Below are 20000 nucleotides of genomic sequence, written 5' to 3'. Positions count from 1 at the left end.
TTGGCACGTTTCAGATATTCATTTATAAACAACCTCTTGCAAGTATCCGACAGCCTAGCCAACACAGACATGGTGGAGGTTGCAGACGAGGCGATATACTGGCGTGTGTAAACATGTGACTGTACTCCGTCCCTGCCCCTCAGATGTACATTTCGGTGTTCTTCTTGACCTGTGGGCCGGTGGTGGCGTGCTGGACCGCCCAATCTGCATCCGGCGCCACGTCCGCCCCGTCGGCCTCGTGGGTGCGGTAGTCCCCCTTGTGCCTGGCCATGTAGCGCCCGATCAGGAACCCCATGCACAGCAATGCAAGGAAAATGACTCCAAGAACTCCTGTGGATGGTGGGAAGGGTGAGTAGTGGTGAGGGGGAGGGTAATCATTGGGGGAGGGAGAATGAGGAGGAAGGTAATCATTGGGGCATTGAAGGGTAATCATTTGTGGCTTTACCGTGTAGCAGCGACGGGCCAAATTTGTGCCATGATATAAAACCCCAAAAATAGATGATACATAAACTGATAACAAATGCTTTGATATATATTATGAAATGGTTTGTGTGAGGGATGATTTTTTCTCATTTTTCTCACTTAGAGGGACCATTAAGAAACATGACCCCCGCTGCTACTGGGTTAATGCTACTCCTCAGACTCACCGCCAAGGACCGCCGAATTGTCCGAGTAGAGTTCCATGAGCACCTCTTCTGACACTTCTGGGGGTGGCCTTGTCTCCGCCTCCTCCTCCGGATAGCGGATGGGCTCGATCCCGCAGTAGTCTTCGAAGATGGTGGAGGCTGCGGAAGGGGGAGAGAGGTGAGTTTCGGCATGGGGTGAGCGGGTGTGCGGGTGTTTGTGAATGTCTAAAGAGGTTTTCCGGGTATGGTAAAGTTATGTAAAGGTCTAGGTGGGTATGTTCGTGTGTGTGTGTGTGTGTGTGTGTGTGTGTGAACTGGAGAGAGAGAGAGAGAAATTCTAGGTTGTTGGTAAATATCTAATGTGGAGTTATGAAGAGTGGTGGAGAGGTTATGTAGGCGTGTGTGTGGAGGGGTTAGAGATGCTGTTGTGTAGTGGAGATAAGTTCACCTCCTCCTCCACTTCTCTCTGGAGGTGTGTGTGTGTTGTGGAGATAAGTTAGCCTTCTCCTCCACTTCTCTCAAATACTCCACTCTTTCTCTCCTTTCCAAATGATCACAACTTGTCTCACACTCCTCTCTCTCCTGTTTCTCCCTCTAATCATCTCTCCTCTTCTCTCCCCCCACAGGTAGCCAGCAGCAACACTCACGTTCCCATACGCCACACAGGCCACAGCATATGCAAGCAACATGGTCCCTACGGCGGGGGAAGCACTGTGCTGACACCTGCCCCCACGCACACTGACTTACTGAGTGACTGGCTGATTGACCGACTGGCTATGGGGGGTCTATGGGGGGCTTTGTAGGGGTTTCTTGGGGCTGTGTTGGTAGGGGGGGTTGGCTACTGTCCCATGTGTTCTTCCCCTCCTCCTCCTATGTCTTCTTCTTCCTCCCCCTCCTCCTCCTCCTCCTCCTATTTCTTCTGTCTTTGGGTTGACGTGTGTGTGTGTGTGTGTGTGTGTGCCCAGAGAAGCCTTATGATGTCTCAGTCTATGCCAGTTTCTTGTGTAGTTTGTAGATTTTGCTCCTCCTCCTCTTGCTGAGTGCTAGTCCCCTCCTCCTCCTCCTCCTCTTCTTCCTAGTCTTTCTTGTATATCTCCTCTGTCTGGCCCCTATTTGTCCTCCTCCTCCTCTTCTTCCTAGTCTTTCTTGTATAATATCTCCTCTGTCTGGCCCCTCTTTGTCCTCCTCCTCCTCCTCCTCTTCTTCCTAGTCTTTCTTGTATAATATCTCCTCTGTCTGGCCCCTCTTTGTCCTCCTCCTCCTCCTCTTTCTTGTAGATTTGAGTGAATCTCTTACTATTGAGATTATAACCTCCCTGAGTAAAGAGTTTAAATTAGAGTAAAGTTAGTACTGAATTGGTGGACTGGAAATAAAAGAGGAGTTCATAATTATAAGAGAATTTAGAAATATATTAGAGAGAAGAGAGAGAATGAAATGAGAGAGAGAAGAGAGTAAAGAGAGAATGAAATGAGAGAGAGAAGAGAGTAAAGAGAGAATGAAATGAGAGAGAGAGCAAGACAAGAGTTTTCAGCGGCCATGTTACATCTCAACTTCTTACACACACACACACACACACACACACACACATATCCCCTCTTCCTCCTTCCCTTTCTCTCTCTCTATCTTCCTTGCCTTGCCTTGCCTTGCCTTGCCTTGCCTTGCCTTTCTGTCCCTTTCTTTCCTTTCCTTTCCTTTCCTTTCCTTTCTCTCTCTCTCTCTCTCACACACACACACACACACACACACACACACACACACACACCATCCCTTCTCCTTCCATCCAATCCATCCCCCTCTCCCTCTCCCTCTCTCTCCCTCCACCACACCACACCAGCACTCACTCTGTTGTTCCTGTAGGCCACGCAGGCAACAGTGTAGGCCTGCCACATGGTGAAAGCACTGCGGCCACACCTCCTGCCACACCCCGACTGACTGGCTGGCTGACTGGTTGTGTGTGTGTGTGTGTACGTGATCATGCGAATATGTTTTAGTGAAGCCTTAGAGTTAGTGCCGTCATCCTCCTCCTCCTCCTCCTCCTCCTCTATTCTTTCCTCTCTTTTCCTCCTCATCCTATCTTCTTTCCTCTTCCCCTCTCTCTCTCTCTCTCTCTTCCTCCCCCTCTTCTTTTCTTTCTATATTTCTTCCTCCTCATCCTATCTTTCCTCTTCCTTCCTCTCTCTCTCTCTCTCCCTCCCCCTCTTCTTTTCTTTCTATATTTCTTCCTCTTCCTTCCCTTTTCTTCCTTTTCCTCTTCCTTTTCTTCTCCTTTATCTCATTCTTTGTATTATTTTCTCTCTCTCTCTCTCTCCTCCCAGCCTTGCCAAAGCCTGCTAATGCCTGATGCAGTGTTGCCAAGTCAGCAGTCAAGGGATCACCCAAATCCTTGCAATGCTGACCTAAGATGACCTAATATGTGACAAGATTATTTATTTTTTATTATTATTATTATTGGATAAATTTTTTTTCTTTCTTTTTTGTTTATCTTTTCTACTTCCTGTTATTCTCTCTCTCTCTCTCTCTCTCTCTCTCTCTCTCTCTCTCTCTCTCTCTCTCTCTCTCTCTCTCTCTCTCTAATTCTTTCCTCCCTTCCCTCCTTCCTTTCTTTCCTCCCTTCCCTCCTTCCTTTCTTTCCTCCCTTCCCTCCTTCCTTTCTTTCCTCCCTTCCTTCCTTCCTCCCTCCCTCCCTCCCTTTCTTTCCTTCCTTCCTTTCTCTTTCTTTTTATACTTTACGGAATTTGAACCATAAAAATCACACACATTATGACCTTAACACACACACACACACACACACACACACACAGTAAGGCTTCCCTGCCCACAAGGAAGACCCAACAAGCCTGCATGACCCTTGACCCTGCTGGAGAGGCACATGAGGAGGTGGAAGAGAAGGAAGGAGAGAGGAGGAGGATAAAGATGAGAAGGATATAAATAAACTTTGACTTGCAATACTTCCCTTAGTTTCAAGCCGAGTGAGAAAGTGAGTTTTTTTTGCTATTTCCCAAGAGGTTGAGAGAGTTAGTGAGCCAAAACAAAAGACATTGAAACGGTTTATGCAATTTCCTAAGAGAAGAAAAAATAACTTCATCAACAGCCAAGTCAGGGAACACGACAGGCCTGTTTTTTTGCTATTTCCCGAGAGGTAGAGAGAGTTACTGAGCCAAAACAAAAAGACACTGAAATGGTTTTGCAATTTCCCAAGAGAAGAAAAAATAACTTCCACAACAGCTGAATCAGGAAACACGACAGGCTTGCTTTTTTGCTATTTCCCGCGACACAAGTGAAGCGAACATGACTTAGCCAGTTTGTCTATGAAGGAAACAACAACCATGGACACTCACTGCTCTCCGCGATGATGCTGGCCGGGCGGTCTTGCTGGAAATAGAACTTGAGGGGATAGATGTCGTCAAACTCAACCCTGGATATGCAGCCCACGAAGCCTTCCGCCATGGATTCGTTCTTGCCGATGTAGACGTACTGGATGTTGTTGAACTGTGCGTCGGCCGAGCCCTTGACGTCGAAGTTCCAGGACACGGGCTCGTAGTTGTCGACCTGGTGGTATGGGGTCCGGTCAAGTTAGGTCAGGTTAGGGGAAGAGAAGGGAGAGAAAGTGTGTGTGTTGTGTGGAGGAAGGGAGGGAGAGAGAGAGAGAGAGAGAGAGAGAGAGAGAGAGAGAGAGAGAGAGAGAGAGAGAGAGAGAGAGAGAGAGAGAGAGAGAGAGAGAGAGAGAGAGAGAGAGAGAGAGAGAGAGAGAGAGAGAGAGAGAGAGAGAGAGAGAGAGATTAGCATGAAAATAAATAAAAATAAATAAGAAATATATACAAAAAATAAAAGTCCTTTCTAATGTATTTTTATAACAACAACAACAACAACAACAACAACAACAACAACAACAACAGCTGACGTCCTTCTTTACGCCAGAGGAAAAAAAAATAATAGGTTTGCCATCCCTTGTGTGGCTTCCTGGTGGTGGTGGTGGTGGTGGTGATGATGATGATGATGGTGGTGGTGATGATGGTGGTGGTGGTGATGGTGGTGGTGGTGATGGTGGTGGTGGTGATGGTGGTGGTGGTGATGGTGGTGGTGGTGGTGATGGTGGTGGTGATGGTGGTGGTGGTGGTGGTGGTGGTGGTGGTGGTGGTGGTGGTGGTGGTGGTGGTGGTGGTGGTGGTGGTGGTGGTAGTAGGGCTTCTTTGGTGATTCTTCCTCCTCCTCCTCCTCTTCCTCCTCTTCATCTCCTATCCTCCAATTTGTTACTTTCCCTTCCCTCCCTTTTCTTTCCTTTCCTTTCCTTACCCTTCCCTTCCCGTTCCTTACCCTTCCCTTCCCTTCACCTTGACACAAATTCCTTCCTCTTTCTTCCTCAATCCCTTTTTTCCTCCTCCTCCTCCTCCTCCTCTTGCCTCTGAAACCAAACACACTCTTCCTCTAACACACACACACACACACACACATTCCTCTACTTCTTCTTCCCCTTTTCATTTCAATCTCTCTCTCTCTCTCTCTCTCTCTCTCTCTCTCTCTCTCTCTCTCTCTCTCTCTCTCTCTCTCTCTCTCTCACTCTCTCTCACTCATCTTCCTTCCACCATCACACACACACACACACACACACACACACACACACACCTGCATAGTCAGCCGTCGCCCAGAGTCGGATCGGTAGAGCTTCACGTCATGGTTCTGTCCCTCGTGGAAGGTCCTTTTGCCGTAGACCTTCTCGTGGCGCTCAAAACCGAAGTCAAATGTTACCTTGAGATGTCCTGTGGAGAGATGGAGGGTTAGGAGGGAGGGAGGGGGGGGGGATATCCAGCACACCAATACCACATGGGAAACACTCCACTATCCACCACAGCGGCAGAGAAAGACCTGGGAGTGTATGTTACCAGGCTACCAGTGAAGGCCAAATCCGTGACAATCGCAGCGGACGGGTTCAGAAGAAGGAATGGAAGGATAACAAGATAGACAGAGATGACCTGGCGTGACCTTACCTGAATTCGATATAGCCAGGGTCAGGTACTCTCCGGACAGGTTTGAGTGCAGACCCATTAGGAAGCCGCGCGGGTTGGTGGTCGTGAAGCCAACACGGATCCGCTCGGCAATCGTCGTCTTGTAAGTGCCGGGAATCTCGTAGCGGACCATCGTATCCGTCAACATCTTTATGCCGATCTCTGTATGGGGTGCGGAGACAGGGTGCGTGAATAGGGGGGGGGTACATCAAAGAAAATGGCTCATGGGTAACAAAAAGTGGAGAAAAAATAGGGGTGCAAGGGAGAGAGGTGACAGATCAGGGGTGGGTGGGTGGGTGGGGGGGTGGGTATGGGTGACATGGTAGAAGGGAATGGGGTGAGGATACAGGTGAAAATTGGCGTAAGGTGAGGGGGAGTTGGGTGAAGGGAGAGTGAAATGGGGTCTGGAGATGGGTGAAAATGGATGAAGGGAAGGGAATGGGTGAGGAGATGGGTGAAGGGAAGGTGAAATGGGTCTGGAGATGGGTGAAATGGGTGAAGGGAAGAGAATGGGGTTAAAGACACACACACACAGACACACACTTTCATCACCACCACCACCAGACTCACCAAACCCAAAACACACACACACACACACACACACACACTTTCATCACCACAACCATCACCACCAGACTCACCAAACTCAAAACACACACACACACACACACAATCACCAAACCCAAAACACACACACACACACAATCACCAAACCCAAAACACACACACACACACAATCACCAAACCCAAAACACACACACACACACAATCACCAAACCCAAAACACACACACTTTCATCACCACCACCACCACCACCACCACCAGACTCACCATCAGCACAAATCGGCCCCTTGAAAGCAGTCCACCGGCAATCACATGCGAAGGTTGAATACCCCTCGTGGCAAGTTCCGTTATTGAGGCAAGGGTTAGACTGGCACTTTCCGATGCACCCAGGATGGACCCCGTACATGCCCCGCTCGGCCCTTCCTCGGAGGTCCTGGAGTTCGCCGTTGAGGATGAGCGCGCGGATGCAACCAACGAAGCCATCTCGGTAGTCAACGGTTGCGCCTGGTATGGGGGTAGGGTGGTGGATAAAGGAAAGGGGGTTAGAGGTATTAAAATAAGTTAGAATATATAAGTTAGAATATATGTTAGAATATGAAAGAATATATATATGAAAGAAGGAAGGAAAGGAAGGAAGGGAAAGAGAGAGAGAGAGAGAGAAAAACGGTAGGAAAATTTAGTGAAGAAACAAATAAATAATAAAATAAATAAATAAATAATGAGAGGAAGAGGAGGAGGAGGAGAGGAAGAGAGAGAAAGAAGCATGGAAGATAGGAAGAAGAGGAGGAGGAGAAGAGGAAGAGGAGGAGGAGGAGAAAAAAAAGCATAAAGGAGAAAAAGAAGAAAGGAAGAGGAGGAGGAGAGAAAAAAAGCAAAATATAAAGAGGAAAAATAACTAACTAAATAATAATAATAATAATAATAATAACTCACCCACAACAAAATCGGACTCCAGGTGGATGGCGCGTACGGGTCCCCTCGGCTCACCCATCACTGACTTCCGCCCCCCATCAATGATCATCCGCGCCTCCTTGCGGTTCCGCTCGACCAGGACAGAGTGCCATTTGTCGTCATTGAGTACATAGCTGGTCTCCACGCTGACGCCCATTGGCCCCGCGCCCGCCTGGTACTGGAACTGGAGCTCGAGACCGCCTGTATGGGTGAACGGAAATGTGGGTTAAGAGTGAGAATTGATAGGGGGGTGACAGATGATATGGGAAGGAGGAAGGAAATGGGGCTGATATAACTCATAGAAGGGGATTAGGAAGGAAGAAGATTGGCTCAGAGGATATGGGGGTGACAAGATTTAACCCCTTGACTGTGGATTTCCTACCAGAAGACCTCACCAAGCAACAGGAATGGAGCAAAAAGTGGCTGCTACAATTCAATGAAGAAAAATGTAAAGTCCTGCACCTTGGGAGGGGGTATCCAGCACACCAATACCACATGGGAAACACTCCACTATCCACCACTGAGGCAGAGAAAGACATGGGAGTGTGTGTTACCAGGCTACCAGTGATTAGGTTAGGGCGTAGGTTAGGTCAAGGTGTGTTAGGTAAGGTTAGGTTAAGATGTGTTAGAGTTAGTGTCTGTGTGTTTAGAAGTGTGTTTGCCTGTGTGAGTGAGATTTAGGGAGTGTGAATACATGTGTGTGTGTTCAGAGTATGTAGACGAACACAGTCATGGATTCAGACTCACCCACAATGGATATCTTGATGTAGTCGCTGGGACCCACGGCATTGATGAGGCAGCCGTCGCTCACCGTGGTCTTGAACTCAAAGAAGATATCGCCAGAGTGACCCATGTCGAACCGAGGGAGGTTGATGGTGGCGTCGGCCTTGCGGAAGGTCACCGTGTTGTCGTATACGTCTGTGGGGAGAGGTCAGGTTAGGTTAGGTTAGGTAAGGTCAGGTCAGGCTAGGTTAGGTTAGGTAAGGTAAGGTTAGGTAAGGTAAGGTAAGGTAAGGTAAGGTAAGGCTAGGTAAGGTCAGCCTAGATAAGGTAAGGTAAGGTTAGGTAAGGTCAGGTGAGGCTAGGTTATTTTTCCCCTCCTTTATTTCCTATTCATTTCATTAGTTGTTGCTGTTCATGGTCATGGGGGGGAGAGGAACAGGCTAAGGAAGTCGGGTCACTCACTGTCGCCCTCGCAGATCAGCGGCCCGAGGGTGTAGCGCGCCTTCTTGCCGTCCAGCGGAGAGCCAGTGTCACCTATACGCAGCTGGCGGACCGGCAGATGCTCCTTCACTGTGAGCTCCCCACTGTCTGAGAGCCACGATTCCAGGCCTGGGGAGGTGAGGTGAGGTTAGTGTGGGTCAGGTTATCGTACTCAGAGCTCATAAACTTCACCTCTATAGTAAGAAAAAAATAATAATAATAATAAATAAATAAACACTCTTTTTTCAATCTTTTTTTGGGGCCTATTTCCGACACATCTAAATTCACGTATCTCCTTCACCGCTGACGGATCATCATACTCAGAGCTCATAAACTTCACCTCTATAGTAAGAAAAAAATAATAATAATAAATAAATAAATAAACACTCTTTTTTCAATCTCTTTTTGTGGTCTATTTCCGACACATCTAAATTCACGTATCTCCTTCACCGCTGACGGATTATCGTACTCAGAGCTCATAAACTTCACCTCTATAGTAAGAAAAAAATAATAATAATAAATAAATAAATAAACACTCTTTTTTCAATCTTTTTTTGGGGCCTATTTCCGACACATCTAAATTCACGTATCTCCTTCACCGCTGGCGGATTATCGTACTCAGAGCTCATAAACTTCACCTCTATAGTAAGAAAAAAATAATAATAATAAATAAATAAATAAACACTCTTTTTTCAATCTCTTTTTGTGGCCTATTTCCGACACATCTAAATTCACGTATCTCCTTCACCGCTGCTGGATTATCGTACTCAGAGCTCATAAACTTCACCTCTATAGTAAGAAAAAAATAATAATAATAAATAAATAAATAAACACTCTTTTTTCAATCTTTTTTTGTGGCCTATTTCCGACACATCTAAATTCACGTATCTCCTTCACCGCTGGCGGATTATCGTACTCAGAGCATAGTGTATTTACCTGTTTCTGACGCCTCACAAACCTAACAAACACCACACTCACCTGCGTCACAGTTGCACCACTTGTCCGTCACGCAGGTCCCCGTCAGGCCACACTCACACTTGCGGGAGCCCGGCAGCGACCCGCCCCAATAGTCCATAGGCTGGTTGTTGCGTGAGACCCACCATGTGTACGGCTGAGGGGGAGGCGAGAGGTGAGACTTATTACCAACTCAACAACACAACTCAACTCAGTAACACATAAAAGACTTGGTAGAAGGGAATGGAAGAGAAAAAGGAGGAATTGAAAGATGTTAGTGACCATCATCTGCCCACCAGGAACTCCTCATCCACAACCCCCTATCATCCACCCACCAGGAACTTCTCATCCACAACCTCCTATCATCCACGCACCAGGAACTTCTCATCTTCCACCCACCAGGAACTCCACATCCTCATCCATCCCCCATCATCCACGCACCAGGAACTTCTCATCTTCCACCCACCAGGAACTCCACATCCTCATCCATCCCCCTTCATCCACCACCCACCAGGAATTCCTCATCTTTCACCCACCAGGAACTCCACATCCTCATCCATCCCCCATCATCCACCCACCAGGAATTCCTCATCTTTCACCCACCAGGAACTCCACATCCTCATCCATCCCCCTTCATCCACCACCCACCAGGAACTCCTCATCTTCCGGCGAGGGTGAGTTGAACAGCTTGGCCTTGAGACACTGGAAATGTATCCGCTGGCTGCATCGCGCCGAGCGGTTCACGAATATCTCAATCTGCTCCATCCCTGCGTCGTAAATGATGTCCTGCACGTAGGAACCGCGCCGCTCGAAGCCGTCCACCGTCGTCAACTTCTCGTGCTTGTGGCTCAGGTAGGCGTACACCTGCCCGTCGTCTGGGGAAGGTAAGGGAAGGTGAGGGGTGAGGTAAGGTAAGGTAAGGTAAGGTAAGGTTTGGTTAGGTTAGATTAAGTTAGTTTCAGGAAGAGGAAGTGAAGGAGGAGAAGGAGGAGGAGGAGGAGGAGGAGGAGGAGAGAAACAGTGGTAATTCTCCTCTTCTTTAACCCATTGCTTAGGTAAGGTAAGGTAAGATAAGGTAAGGCAAGGTAAGATTCAACTAGGTAGGTTAGGTAAGGTAAGATAAGGTCAGGCTAAGGTTAGGTAAGGTAAGGTAAGATTCAGTTAGGTTAGGTTAAGTAAGGCAGGATAAGGTCAGACTAGGTTTGGTTAGGTTAGGTATGGTAAGGTAAGGCTAGGTAAGATTCGGTTAAGTTAGGTAAGGTCAGGTCAGGCTAGGCTAGGTTAGGTTAGTTAAGGAGACACTAGTATTTCCAAGGGACACATCAGTGGACTATTAATCTCCCTCCTTTAATTAGATACCTCCCTAAAAATAAAAATAAACAAATAAATAAATAAATAAATGTATAAATAACTTACTGTAGAACTCGCAGGAGACAGGGAAGGGCACGAGGGGACCTGACCCATCAATATCTATGTAGATCTCCGCCTTCTTCACACCAGGGTTCTGAATGCCATACGCCGCACAGGAGAAGGGGTTGAGTGCTGTGGGGTGGAGCGAAAGGGGATTAGAGGTGGAACGTAAGGGATTGAGTGCTGTGGGGTGGAGTGGAATGGGATTAGAGGTGGAATGTAAGGGATTGAGAGCTGTGGGATGGAGTGGAAGGGGATTAGAGGTGGAATGTAAAGGGATTGAGAGCTGTGGGGTGGAATGGAAGGGGGTTAGAAGCGGAACGTAAGGGGTTTAGAGGTGGAAGAAAGGGTTGATGTATTGTGGAGAGGTGTGGAAGGGAGTTGAGAGCAGTGGGGGAGGTGGAACGGAAGGGGTATTCAGAAAGGAAAAGAAGATGGAGGAGGAGGAGGAAAAGGTGAAGGAAAAAAGGGGAAAATGAGGTGAGGAAAACTTTTAACATTATTATCTTATTCCATTTTCTTTGTGCGTTTTTCTAATAATTTCTTTCACTCTGTTCTCTCTCTCTCTCTCTCTCTCTCTCTCTCTCTCTCCGTCTTTCTTTCTCTTCCTTTCCATTTCTTTCCCTCTTTCTCTCTCACTCCCTTCCCTTTCCTTCCCTACTACCAACCTCCTCCTCCTTCACTCCCTCTTCCTGAAACTAACTTAACCTAACCTAATCATTGTGAGACTGGGAGAGAATAATTCGGTTTTGTGTCTGCTGTTCTGGCTCTTCTTGATTAGACAGACAAGAAGAAGACAAAAGAAGAGGAATATAGATGAGTTAATACGCGGCGCAAACACCCGGCCGTCTACGTACGTGTGTGGCAGACGGCCCCGGAGTACCCCGTGCCGGTGCAGTCACATATGAATTCCTCGGAGTTCTGTTTACATCGTCCACGGTGCTCGCAGGGGTTAGGGTTGCAGCGGTCCATGATCTGGCAGGCGGCGGACACGATGCCAGCTGGGTTGATCATTTGCTGGGGAGGGGAAGGTAAGGTAAGGTAAGGACATGGGTAAATATCATAAGGTTAGATTAGGTAAGGTAAAGTAAGACACGGGTACATATTGTAAGGTTAGGTTAGGTAAGGTAAGGTTAAGACATGGGTAAGGGTACATATTGTAAGGTTAGGTTAGGTAAGGTAAGGTTAAGACATGGGTAAATATCATATGGTTAGATTAGGTAAGGTAAAGTAAGATGGGTACATATCATAAGGTTAGGTAAGGTAAGGTTAAGACATGGGTAAATATCATAAGGTTAGATTAGGTAAGGTAAAGTAAGACATGGGTACATATCGTAAGGTTAGGTTAGGTAAGGTAAAGTAAGACATGGGTACATATCATAAGGTTAGGTAAGGTAAGGACATGGGTAAATATCATAAGGTTTAGATTAGGTAAGGTAAAGTAAGACACGGGTACATATCGTAAGGTTAGGTAAGGTAAGGTAAGGACATGGGTAAATATCATTAGGTTAGATTAGGTAAGGTAAAGTAAGACACGGGTACATATTGTAAGGTTAGGTTAGGTAAGGTAAGGTTAAGACATGGGTAAATACTGAGGCTAGGTTAGGGTAGGTTAGGTTCAGTTAGGTGAGGTTAGGTTAAGGAAGGTTAGGTAAGGTTAGTTAATGACAAAGACAAAACGGGAAAGTTAAGGACAGGTAAAGAGGTGGACATCATAGGGCTAGGGTGGAATAGGTATGTTTTTTTGTGTGTGTTTTTTACAATAAAGGAGACAGTTCAAGGGCAACAAAAAGAGTGTAGAAAAAAAAAAGCCTGCTACTCACCACTCCCATAATAGACCTAAGTAGAGTGTGGAAGGTCAATTTCGGGTGGATATACAAAATTAGGCTTAGAATTGTGGCAGATGAATGGTTAGGTTAGGTCAGGGACAAGGGTTAATTAAATAAATGGCGCCATTATATAAAAAATAATTCCTATGCCATGATGGGCTTAGGGCAACCACCAGGCCCCTGAGGAAAGCCTTGGTCTGGGTACTCACATCCTCCTTGGGTTTCTGCATGAAGCCAACCACAGAGATCTTGCGGAGACAGCCCAGGAAGCCAGGTGATCCGCGCACACCACCTGAAACGCACACACACAGGTAATACACACACACACACACACACACACACACAGAGGTTATAGAAATGGTAGCTACACACACACACACACACACACACACAGTATCATTTTACACCAATATTACCTAACCTAACCTTATTATTATTATTATTATTATTATTATTATTATTATTATTATTATTATTATTATTATTATTATTATTATTATTATTATTATTATTACCTAATTTAACCCTTTATTTAATTCTCTCTACTTTTCCTTCTGTTATTTTTCTTTCCTTTCCTCTCCTTTTCATTTTCTTATGTTTTCTATCTTTTTTTTTCCTTACCTTTCCTTAACTTTCCCTTCCCTTCCTTTTCTTTCCCTAACCTTCCCTTCCTTTTCCTTCCCTTCCATTCCCTTTCCCTAACCTTCCATCCCCATCCCATACCTTCCCTCCCTTCCTTAACCTTCCCTTCCCTTCCTTTCCATCCACTTCCCATCCCTTCCCTTCCCATCCCTTACCCAACCACACCACCACCACCACCACCACCCCCAGGACTCACCCGCGATCAGGAAATTCTTGCCGGAGGTCACCGATATCACCCTGACGGTCTTCATGGGCACGTCGTCCATCGTGAGTACCATGTGGTTCTTCATGATGACAAACATGACGCGGTGCCACTGTCCGTCATTGTAGGAGGTGTCAAAGTTGTCCAGAACCACGCGGCCTTGGGTGTCGCGAGCTCGGATGTCCACCTTGACCCTGCCCTCCTCCAGGTACAGCTACAGAGAGGGGTGTTAGGTTAGGTTACTGTGGTGATGGGTGAGAACAGTAGAGAGGAACAGAAGAGGAAAATTATGAGTTAGAAGGGACAGAAGGGAGAGGAAAATGTAGGGTTTATGAGTGAGAACATAAGAACATAAGAACATAAGGAGAATGCAAGAGGCCAAAGAACAGGTAAGCAAAGAGAGGAGAGAGAGAAAATAGAGGAGTTACAGGTAAAAGGAGAGAAAGAAGAGGGAAAAAAAGGAGTTAGCAAGCCCTGATGTCCACCTTGACCTTCCCCTCCTCCAGGTACAGCTATGGGGTGGAGGAGTTGATGGGGTGAGCGATCGGAGTTTGGTTGAAATTGGCAGTCTGGTTGCTCTGGTTTCTCTCATAGGAGCCGTAAAAAAAGGGTAAATTGAAGGAGAAATACCACTTTTCCACCCCGTTCCTTCCTTTCCGTTACCTCACAGGCCTTTCCCGGCAATCAGGTCTCGTAAAGTCAAAACAAACACCCACACACACACACACACACACCACTACATGGATAAGGATATGATGAAAAAATTAATAACAACTATGATCAGACCAAAATTGGAATATGCGGAGGCAGTGTGGTCTCCCTATAAGAGGAAACACATAAAGAAACTAGAAAGAACACAAAGGATGGCAACGAAAATGGTTCCAGAGCTGGGGGGATTGACACAAGAGGAAAGACTGAAGGAAATGGACCCACCAACACTAGAACAAAGAAGAGAAAGGGGAGACCTAATACAGATTTATACATTATTGAGCAAAATGGAAGAAGTAGACAACAAGGAGTTACTACTATAAGAAGGAATAAACACCAGGAACACAAGAGGACATAGTATAAGATTGAGGAAGGGAAGACACTTGAGAGACATAAAGAAATATAGCTTAATGCAGAGAAATATAGAGGTTTGGAACAGGCTAAGTGAGGATGTAGTATCGACGGAGAGTGTGCAAAGCTTTAAGGAAAAATTGGGCAAATACAGATATGGATACGAGACCACACGAGCGTAAGCCCAGGCCCTAGGTAAATACACACACACACACACACACACACACACACACACACATACACACCTTGAAGTACCCATCGGCCATGAACTTATGGTAGAGCAGCACTCCCTTCTCCTCATAGGTCCTGAACTCCAGAGACACGTTGATCTTCTGGTGGTCCTCGTAAGCAGGGTAAATCAGGTAGGACTCCCGCGTGGTGAAGGTCAGAGTCTGGTCCGCCGAGATGCCAAACTGGTGGTGAGGAATGGTGGTGAGTGGTGATGAGGGTGGTGGTGGTGAGGTGGGAATAGGGAAAGGTGGAGTAAAAAGGGGAGTTTTTGGTTTAGTGATAGGCCCATTTGGTGATGACGTGGTGGTGAAGTGGTGATGAAGTGGTGATGAAGAATGGTGGTGATGAAAAGGTGGTAATAGGGAAATAGGGAAATAAAAAGGAGAGGGTTTGGTTTAGTGATATGCCCATTTGGTGATGAAGGTGGTGATGAAGGAACAAAGTGATGAGTGGGTGAGTGAGTGAGTGGCGTGTGGTGATGACAGAGATGGTGATGAATAATTGGTGATGAAAATAAGAGCCTGGGCCGAGCGAGACATCTCCTTTGCTACAAACAAAAAAAAAAAAGTAAAATAAAAATAAATAAAAATCACCAAGCCCCAAGTAGACCGCTTCACCCACCTCGCAGACCCTGGCGGTGTTGATGAGGGTGTACTTGGGCCGGCTGTAGTAGTAGGAGTAGTAGTCATCCGCCTTCAGCATCTCAGGTATAATGGCTGTTCCGTTGATGAAGAGGTTTTCCATGCACCCGGTGAAGTTGACGCGCGCCTTCATCCCAAGCTGCAGGTTCGGCACGCCCCCGATGTACAGCTGTGAGGGTGGGGGCAGGAGAGGAGGGGGTGGTTAGTAAGTGAGTGAGAGGTATAGGGTGTGTGTGTGTGTGTGTGTGTGTGTGTGTGTGTGTGTGTGTGTGTGTGTGTGTAAATGGCTCCTATTCATTTTCGTTCTTTTCTTTAACTTAAATTTCCGTTCCTTGTTTTTCTTTCCCTTCTTTTTCCTTCCTTTCTCTTCCTTGTTTTCTTTCTTCTTTACTATGTTTTGATTGTATAGGGTGTGTGTGTGTGTGTGTGTGTGTGTGTGTGTGTGTGTGTGTGTGTGTGTGTAAATGGCTCCTATTCATTTTCGTTCTTTTCTTTAACTTAAATTTCCGTTCCTTGTTTTTCTTTCCCTTCTTTTTCCTTCCTTTCTCTTCCTTGTTTTCCCCTTTCTTTACTGTTTTGATTGTATAGGGTGTGTGTGCATGTGTGTGTGTGTGTGTGTGTGTGTGTGTGTGTGTGTGTGTCCTCGCAAACATGGCGCAGTGAGTAGGGTCCCAGAAGCGGGGCAGATGTGTGGATTTCCACCTGGAGGCGGCCATGGTGTAACGGGTAGCACGTCCGCCCGGCAAGTGGAAGGTCCCAGGTTCGATCCTCGGGCGGTACCTGCCTTTTCTGGTGAACCCCTACCACTCCCCGCAAACAAATTTCCACTCTATATGGGCATACAAAATCTACAACCTCACTTCTACTCCACTCACAAACCATCACTTTAATTTTGTTGACATTTACTTTCAGCTTTCTCCTTTTACAGACACTATCAAAAACACTGACCAAATTTTGTAGGTCACTTTCATTTTCTGCACTGAGCACTGTGTCATCAGCAAACAAGCACCTATCCTACCTTCCCTAATCTTACCAAACACCCCCTGTACCTATGACCTCCCTTCACCCACCTCCTTGTTCAGGTCGAGGCGCTTGAAGTCCCCCAGAATCACGTCGTCCACTCTCACTCGGTCCACCAGGAAGGTCACGTTGCGCTGCTCTCGGCGGATCTCAACATCGTGCCAGGAGTTGTCATCCAGGAGTGACCCCACGGAGAGTGAGGTCATGAGCGGCGACCCTGTGTGGGGGGGGAGGGTGACGTTAGGTAAGGTTAGATAATTTAAGGTAATGTAAGGTAGAGTTAGATAAGGTTTGGAAGGTAATTTAAGGTAAGGTAATGATAGTCTCGTGTTGCTAGGAAGTCAAGCCTACTACCACTGACTTACAGGTAGGCAGATGAGTTTAGATAATGTATCGTACGGTAACTTAAGGTAGGCCTACCCCCCCAAAAAAAAAATATATTCTTTTTCTTTTTAATTTCCCTCCCTTTTCTTAGTTTCCTTTTCTACTTTCCTTACATTTCCCATTCCTTACCTTATATACCCTTCCATGCCCCATATACCCTTCCATGCCCCATACACCCTTCCCTACCCCCTGCCCACACACTCACCCAGGTTAATGTTGAGCACCATCCTGTTCTGCACCAGCTGGAGGGCCACATAGTCCCCCTGGGTGCCCCGTGCATACATCACCATGGCGTCCGGCTCCCTCGTGCGGAAGCGGAAGCGGATGTGATCTCGCAGCGAGGCGATCGGAAACTGTCGTAGGTCCATTACCACCATGGAGTGACCGTCGAAGCTAACCGTCTCGGGCTCTGGGGTGGTGAAGGTGGTGGTGAGTGGTAATGGTGGTGGTAAGATAGTGGTGGTGGTGATGACGTTAGTGGTGTTGGTGGTGATGACATGGAGTTACTATGGAGAGTTAAGTGACAGAATCATAACACACACACACACACACACACACTCCATTCCTTCCCTTCCCTTACATTCCCATTCCATATCTTCCCTTCCCTTTCCTTAACCTTCTTTCCCTTCCCTTCCCTTCTCTTCCCTCCCTTCCCTTCCCTTCTCTTTCCTCCCTTCTCTTCCCTCCCTTCCCTTTCCTTCTCTTCCCTCCCTTTCCTTCTCTTCCATTCCCTAACCCACACACATACACGCCCCCCACACATCCGTCACCCACCATAGGGACATCCGTACAGCTCGATGCGCATGGATATCCTGTCCCTCCATCGCGTCGGCTTAATCCGGATGTAGCGGCCGATGATCGGAGTCTCGAAGAGGTTTGTGACGACAGTGTTGCCATCCAGATTCCCGGGGAAGGCCTGGGAGGGGAGGGAAGGAAGGACAGGGTTGAAAAAGTGTTACTCTCCTCCAGTCCACCCTTGACACAGAGAGGTGATGTTATGATAGTTGTAAAAGCTAATGGGAATAACAACTTTAGCATTTGGATATTAAAGGAAAGAAGGAAAATTAATACAGAGAAGGCATACAGGGCAGACAGAGAAGGCAAGGACAGGGTTGAAAAAGTGATACTCTCCTCCAGTCCACCCTTGACACAGAGAAGTAATGTTATGATAGTTGCAAAAGCTAATAGGAATAACAACTTTAGCATTCAGATATTAAAGGAAAGAAGGAAAATCAATAGGAAAAAGACATAAAGGAGGTTGAAAAAGTGATACTCTCCTTCAGTCCACCCTTGACACAGAGAGGTAATGTTATGATAATTGTAAAAGCTAATAGGATTAACAACTTTAACATTCGTAAGCCATGGAAAAAAAGGAAAAGGAAACAATCAGCAACCAGGAGGGGAAGGGATTGAAATACATGGAAAATAACGTAAGGAAGGGATTGAAATGCATGAAAAAATAACATTAGGAAGGGATTGAAATGCATGAAAAAATAACATTAGGAAGGGATTAAAATGCACAAAAATATGACAATGGGACAAGTTGGGAGTGGACAACATTGCACGGCTGTAACAAAGAGAAAATAAACCACACTAATAATGCAAGAACTTACTAACCAAATTTCTCACATCCTCAGCATTCACAACCAAGCAGAATAAAAAATAATATTACATCGCCTTACTGACTCAGTGACGAAAAATTAAATTCATTCAGTAACAGGACACTACACCAAGACCTTTACTTAACAACCTAAAAATACTACATTGACTTACTGACTCATCGACGAAAAATTAAATTCATACAGTAACAGGACACTACACAAGATCATTACTTAACAACCTAAAAATACTACATTGACTTACTGACTCAGCGACAAAAAATTAAATTCATTCAGTAACAGGACACTACACAAGACCTTTCCTTAACAACCTAAAAATACTACATCGCCTTACTGACTCAGCGACGAAAAATTAAATTCATTCAGTAACAGGACACTACACAAGACCTTTACTTAACAACCTAAAAAAAAGATAGATAAACAGATACACAGATGAACAAATGGATATATAAATTGTTGGATAAATACATAATGAAGGCTGGTATACATAGCTTACATGACCAGGGACTTACCATTCTTATATACATGCAGGGCCAGTGTAGCCAACTAAGGGGATGACCGTCAGACTAAACACTACAGGCTATGCTTACATGCTATGGAAAATACACGCTAATATATACGCTATCTTTTACACATATATATACAATACACCACACTACACATTACCAAGCAAAATATACACTACGCCACACACATATGTGTGAAAATGGGGTGCCACAAAAGGATTGAGAACCACTGCACAAGAGTATACATTAATGACCGAAAGAAAATAATAATAATAATAATAATAATAATAATAATAATAATAATAATAACAATAATAATAATAATAATACCTACAAAAAAACAAAAAGAAAATCACAGAACAGAAAAAAACACGGAAACAAACAAAAAAAAAAAAATTCTGTCACCAAAAAAAAAAAAAAAAATTCCGAAATTCCCCAAAACCAAAATCGCAACAAAAAAAATCACGTCAACCCTCAATTTCCACCCCATCAACAGCACCCTCCCCCTGGCCCCCCCCCCCACACCCCATAGCTACTACCTTCCCTAATGTTCTGAGATAAAAGACAGGAAAAAAAGGAAAATAAACAAAAATCAGACAAGCAGAGAAAAATAATCACGTCAACCCCCGATTTCAACCCCATCCACGGAGCCCCCCGCACCCCATGGCTACTACCTTCGCCTTGCCGTCCAGGTCCTTATACGTCGTCCACGTGTCGCCGTCCTCCGAGTACTGGAGCACGAACTCATTGACGTACTCCCGGGTGTTCTGCTTGCCCTGCGTCGCTAGTTTCGTGATCTTGTGTCGTCTTCGTAAGGACACGGTGAGGCTCTGGTCGTAGTTGTTGATGGCGGCGGACCAGGCGAGCTCCTCTGTGTGTGTGTGCGTTTGTGTGTGTGTGGGGAGGGAGGGTGTGTATGTATTGGGAGTGGGGTGTAGGTATGTGTGTGTGTGTGTGTGTGGTTAGTTGAGGTTAGGGAGAGAAGAAGGGAGGGATAAAGGGAGGAGGAGGAGGAGGATATGATAGAAGGAAGAAGAGGAGGAGGAAGAGGAATTAATAGACAAAAAGAGATAGAGAGGGAGGAGGAAGAGAAAAAATATGACAAAAAGAGGAGAGGAGGAGGAGGAGGTAAAGGAGAGGAAGAGGAAGAAATAA

At 46.0% G+C, this 20000-nt stretch overlaps 1 protein-coding gene across 6 annotated transcripts in view; it reads right to left on the bottom strand.

Annotated features, from left to right (window-relative positions):
- LOC127010149 (neurexin-4-like) overlaps positions 1 to 20000 on the bottom strand; it is a 28874-nt gene that overhangs the window by 718 nt on the left and 8156 nt on the right. For 5 of the 6 annotated variants that reach the window (XR_007762950.1, XR_007762952.1, XR_007762951.1 and 2 more), the window contains 20 exons: positions 17495 to 17636; positions 16926 to 17129; positions 16387 to 16553; positions 15297 to 15485; positions 14690 to 14857; positions 13380 to 13599; positions 12751 to 12833; positions 11570 to 11729; positions 10719 to 10844; positions 9951 to 10177; positions 9327 to 9459; positions 8331 to 8477; positions 7893 to 8063; positions 7128 to 7346; positions 6462 to 6698; positions 5612 to 5791; positions 5250 to 5383; positions 3965 to 4175; positions 648 to 785; positions 1 to 330 (listed from right to left, as the gene is read on the bottom strand). The exon at positions 1 to 330 is cut by the window's left edge. Coding sequence is in view for 3 of the 6 variants with exons in the window: in XM_050883993.1 (XP_050739950.1) it covers positions 140 to 330; positions 648 to 785; positions 3965 to 4175; positions 5250 to 5383; positions 5612 to 5791; positions 6462 to 6698; positions 7128 to 7346; positions 7893 to 8063; positions 8331 to 8477; positions 9327 to 9459; positions 9951 to 10177; positions 10719 to 10844; positions 11570 to 11729; positions 12751 to 12833; positions 13380 to 13599; positions 14690 to 14857; positions 15297 to 15485; positions 16387 to 16553; positions 16926 to 17129; positions 17495 to 17636 (3447 nt within the window). In the remaining 3 variants the exon portion in view is untranslated. Of the gene's footprint in view, positions 331 to 647; positions 786 to 3964; positions 4176 to 5249; positions 5384 to 5611; positions 5792 to 6461; positions 6699 to 7127; positions 7347 to 7892; positions 8064 to 8330; positions 8478 to 9326; positions 9460 to 9950; positions 10178 to 10718; positions 10845 to 11569; positions 11730 to 12750; positions 12834 to 13379; positions 13600 to 14689; positions 14858 to 15296; positions 15486 to 16386; positions 16554 to 16925; positions 17130 to 17494; positions 17637 to 19519; positions 19717 to 20000 lie in introns of all 6 variants that reach the window. The other variant, XM_050883995.1, reaches the window with a different exon arrangement.

This window comes from Eriocheir sinensis, chromosome 42 (genome assembly GCF_024679095.1).
Source record: "Eriocheir sinensis breed Jianghai 21 chromosome 42, ASM2467909v1, whole genome shotgun sequence".
NCBI classification, from domain to species: domain Eukaryota; kingdom Metazoa; phylum Arthropoda; class Malacostraca; order Decapoda; family Varunidae; genus Eriocheir; species Eriocheir sinensis.
The sequence above is the reverse complement of the archived record's forward strand: the minus strand, read 5'-3'. Positions and strand labels throughout refer to the sequence as shown.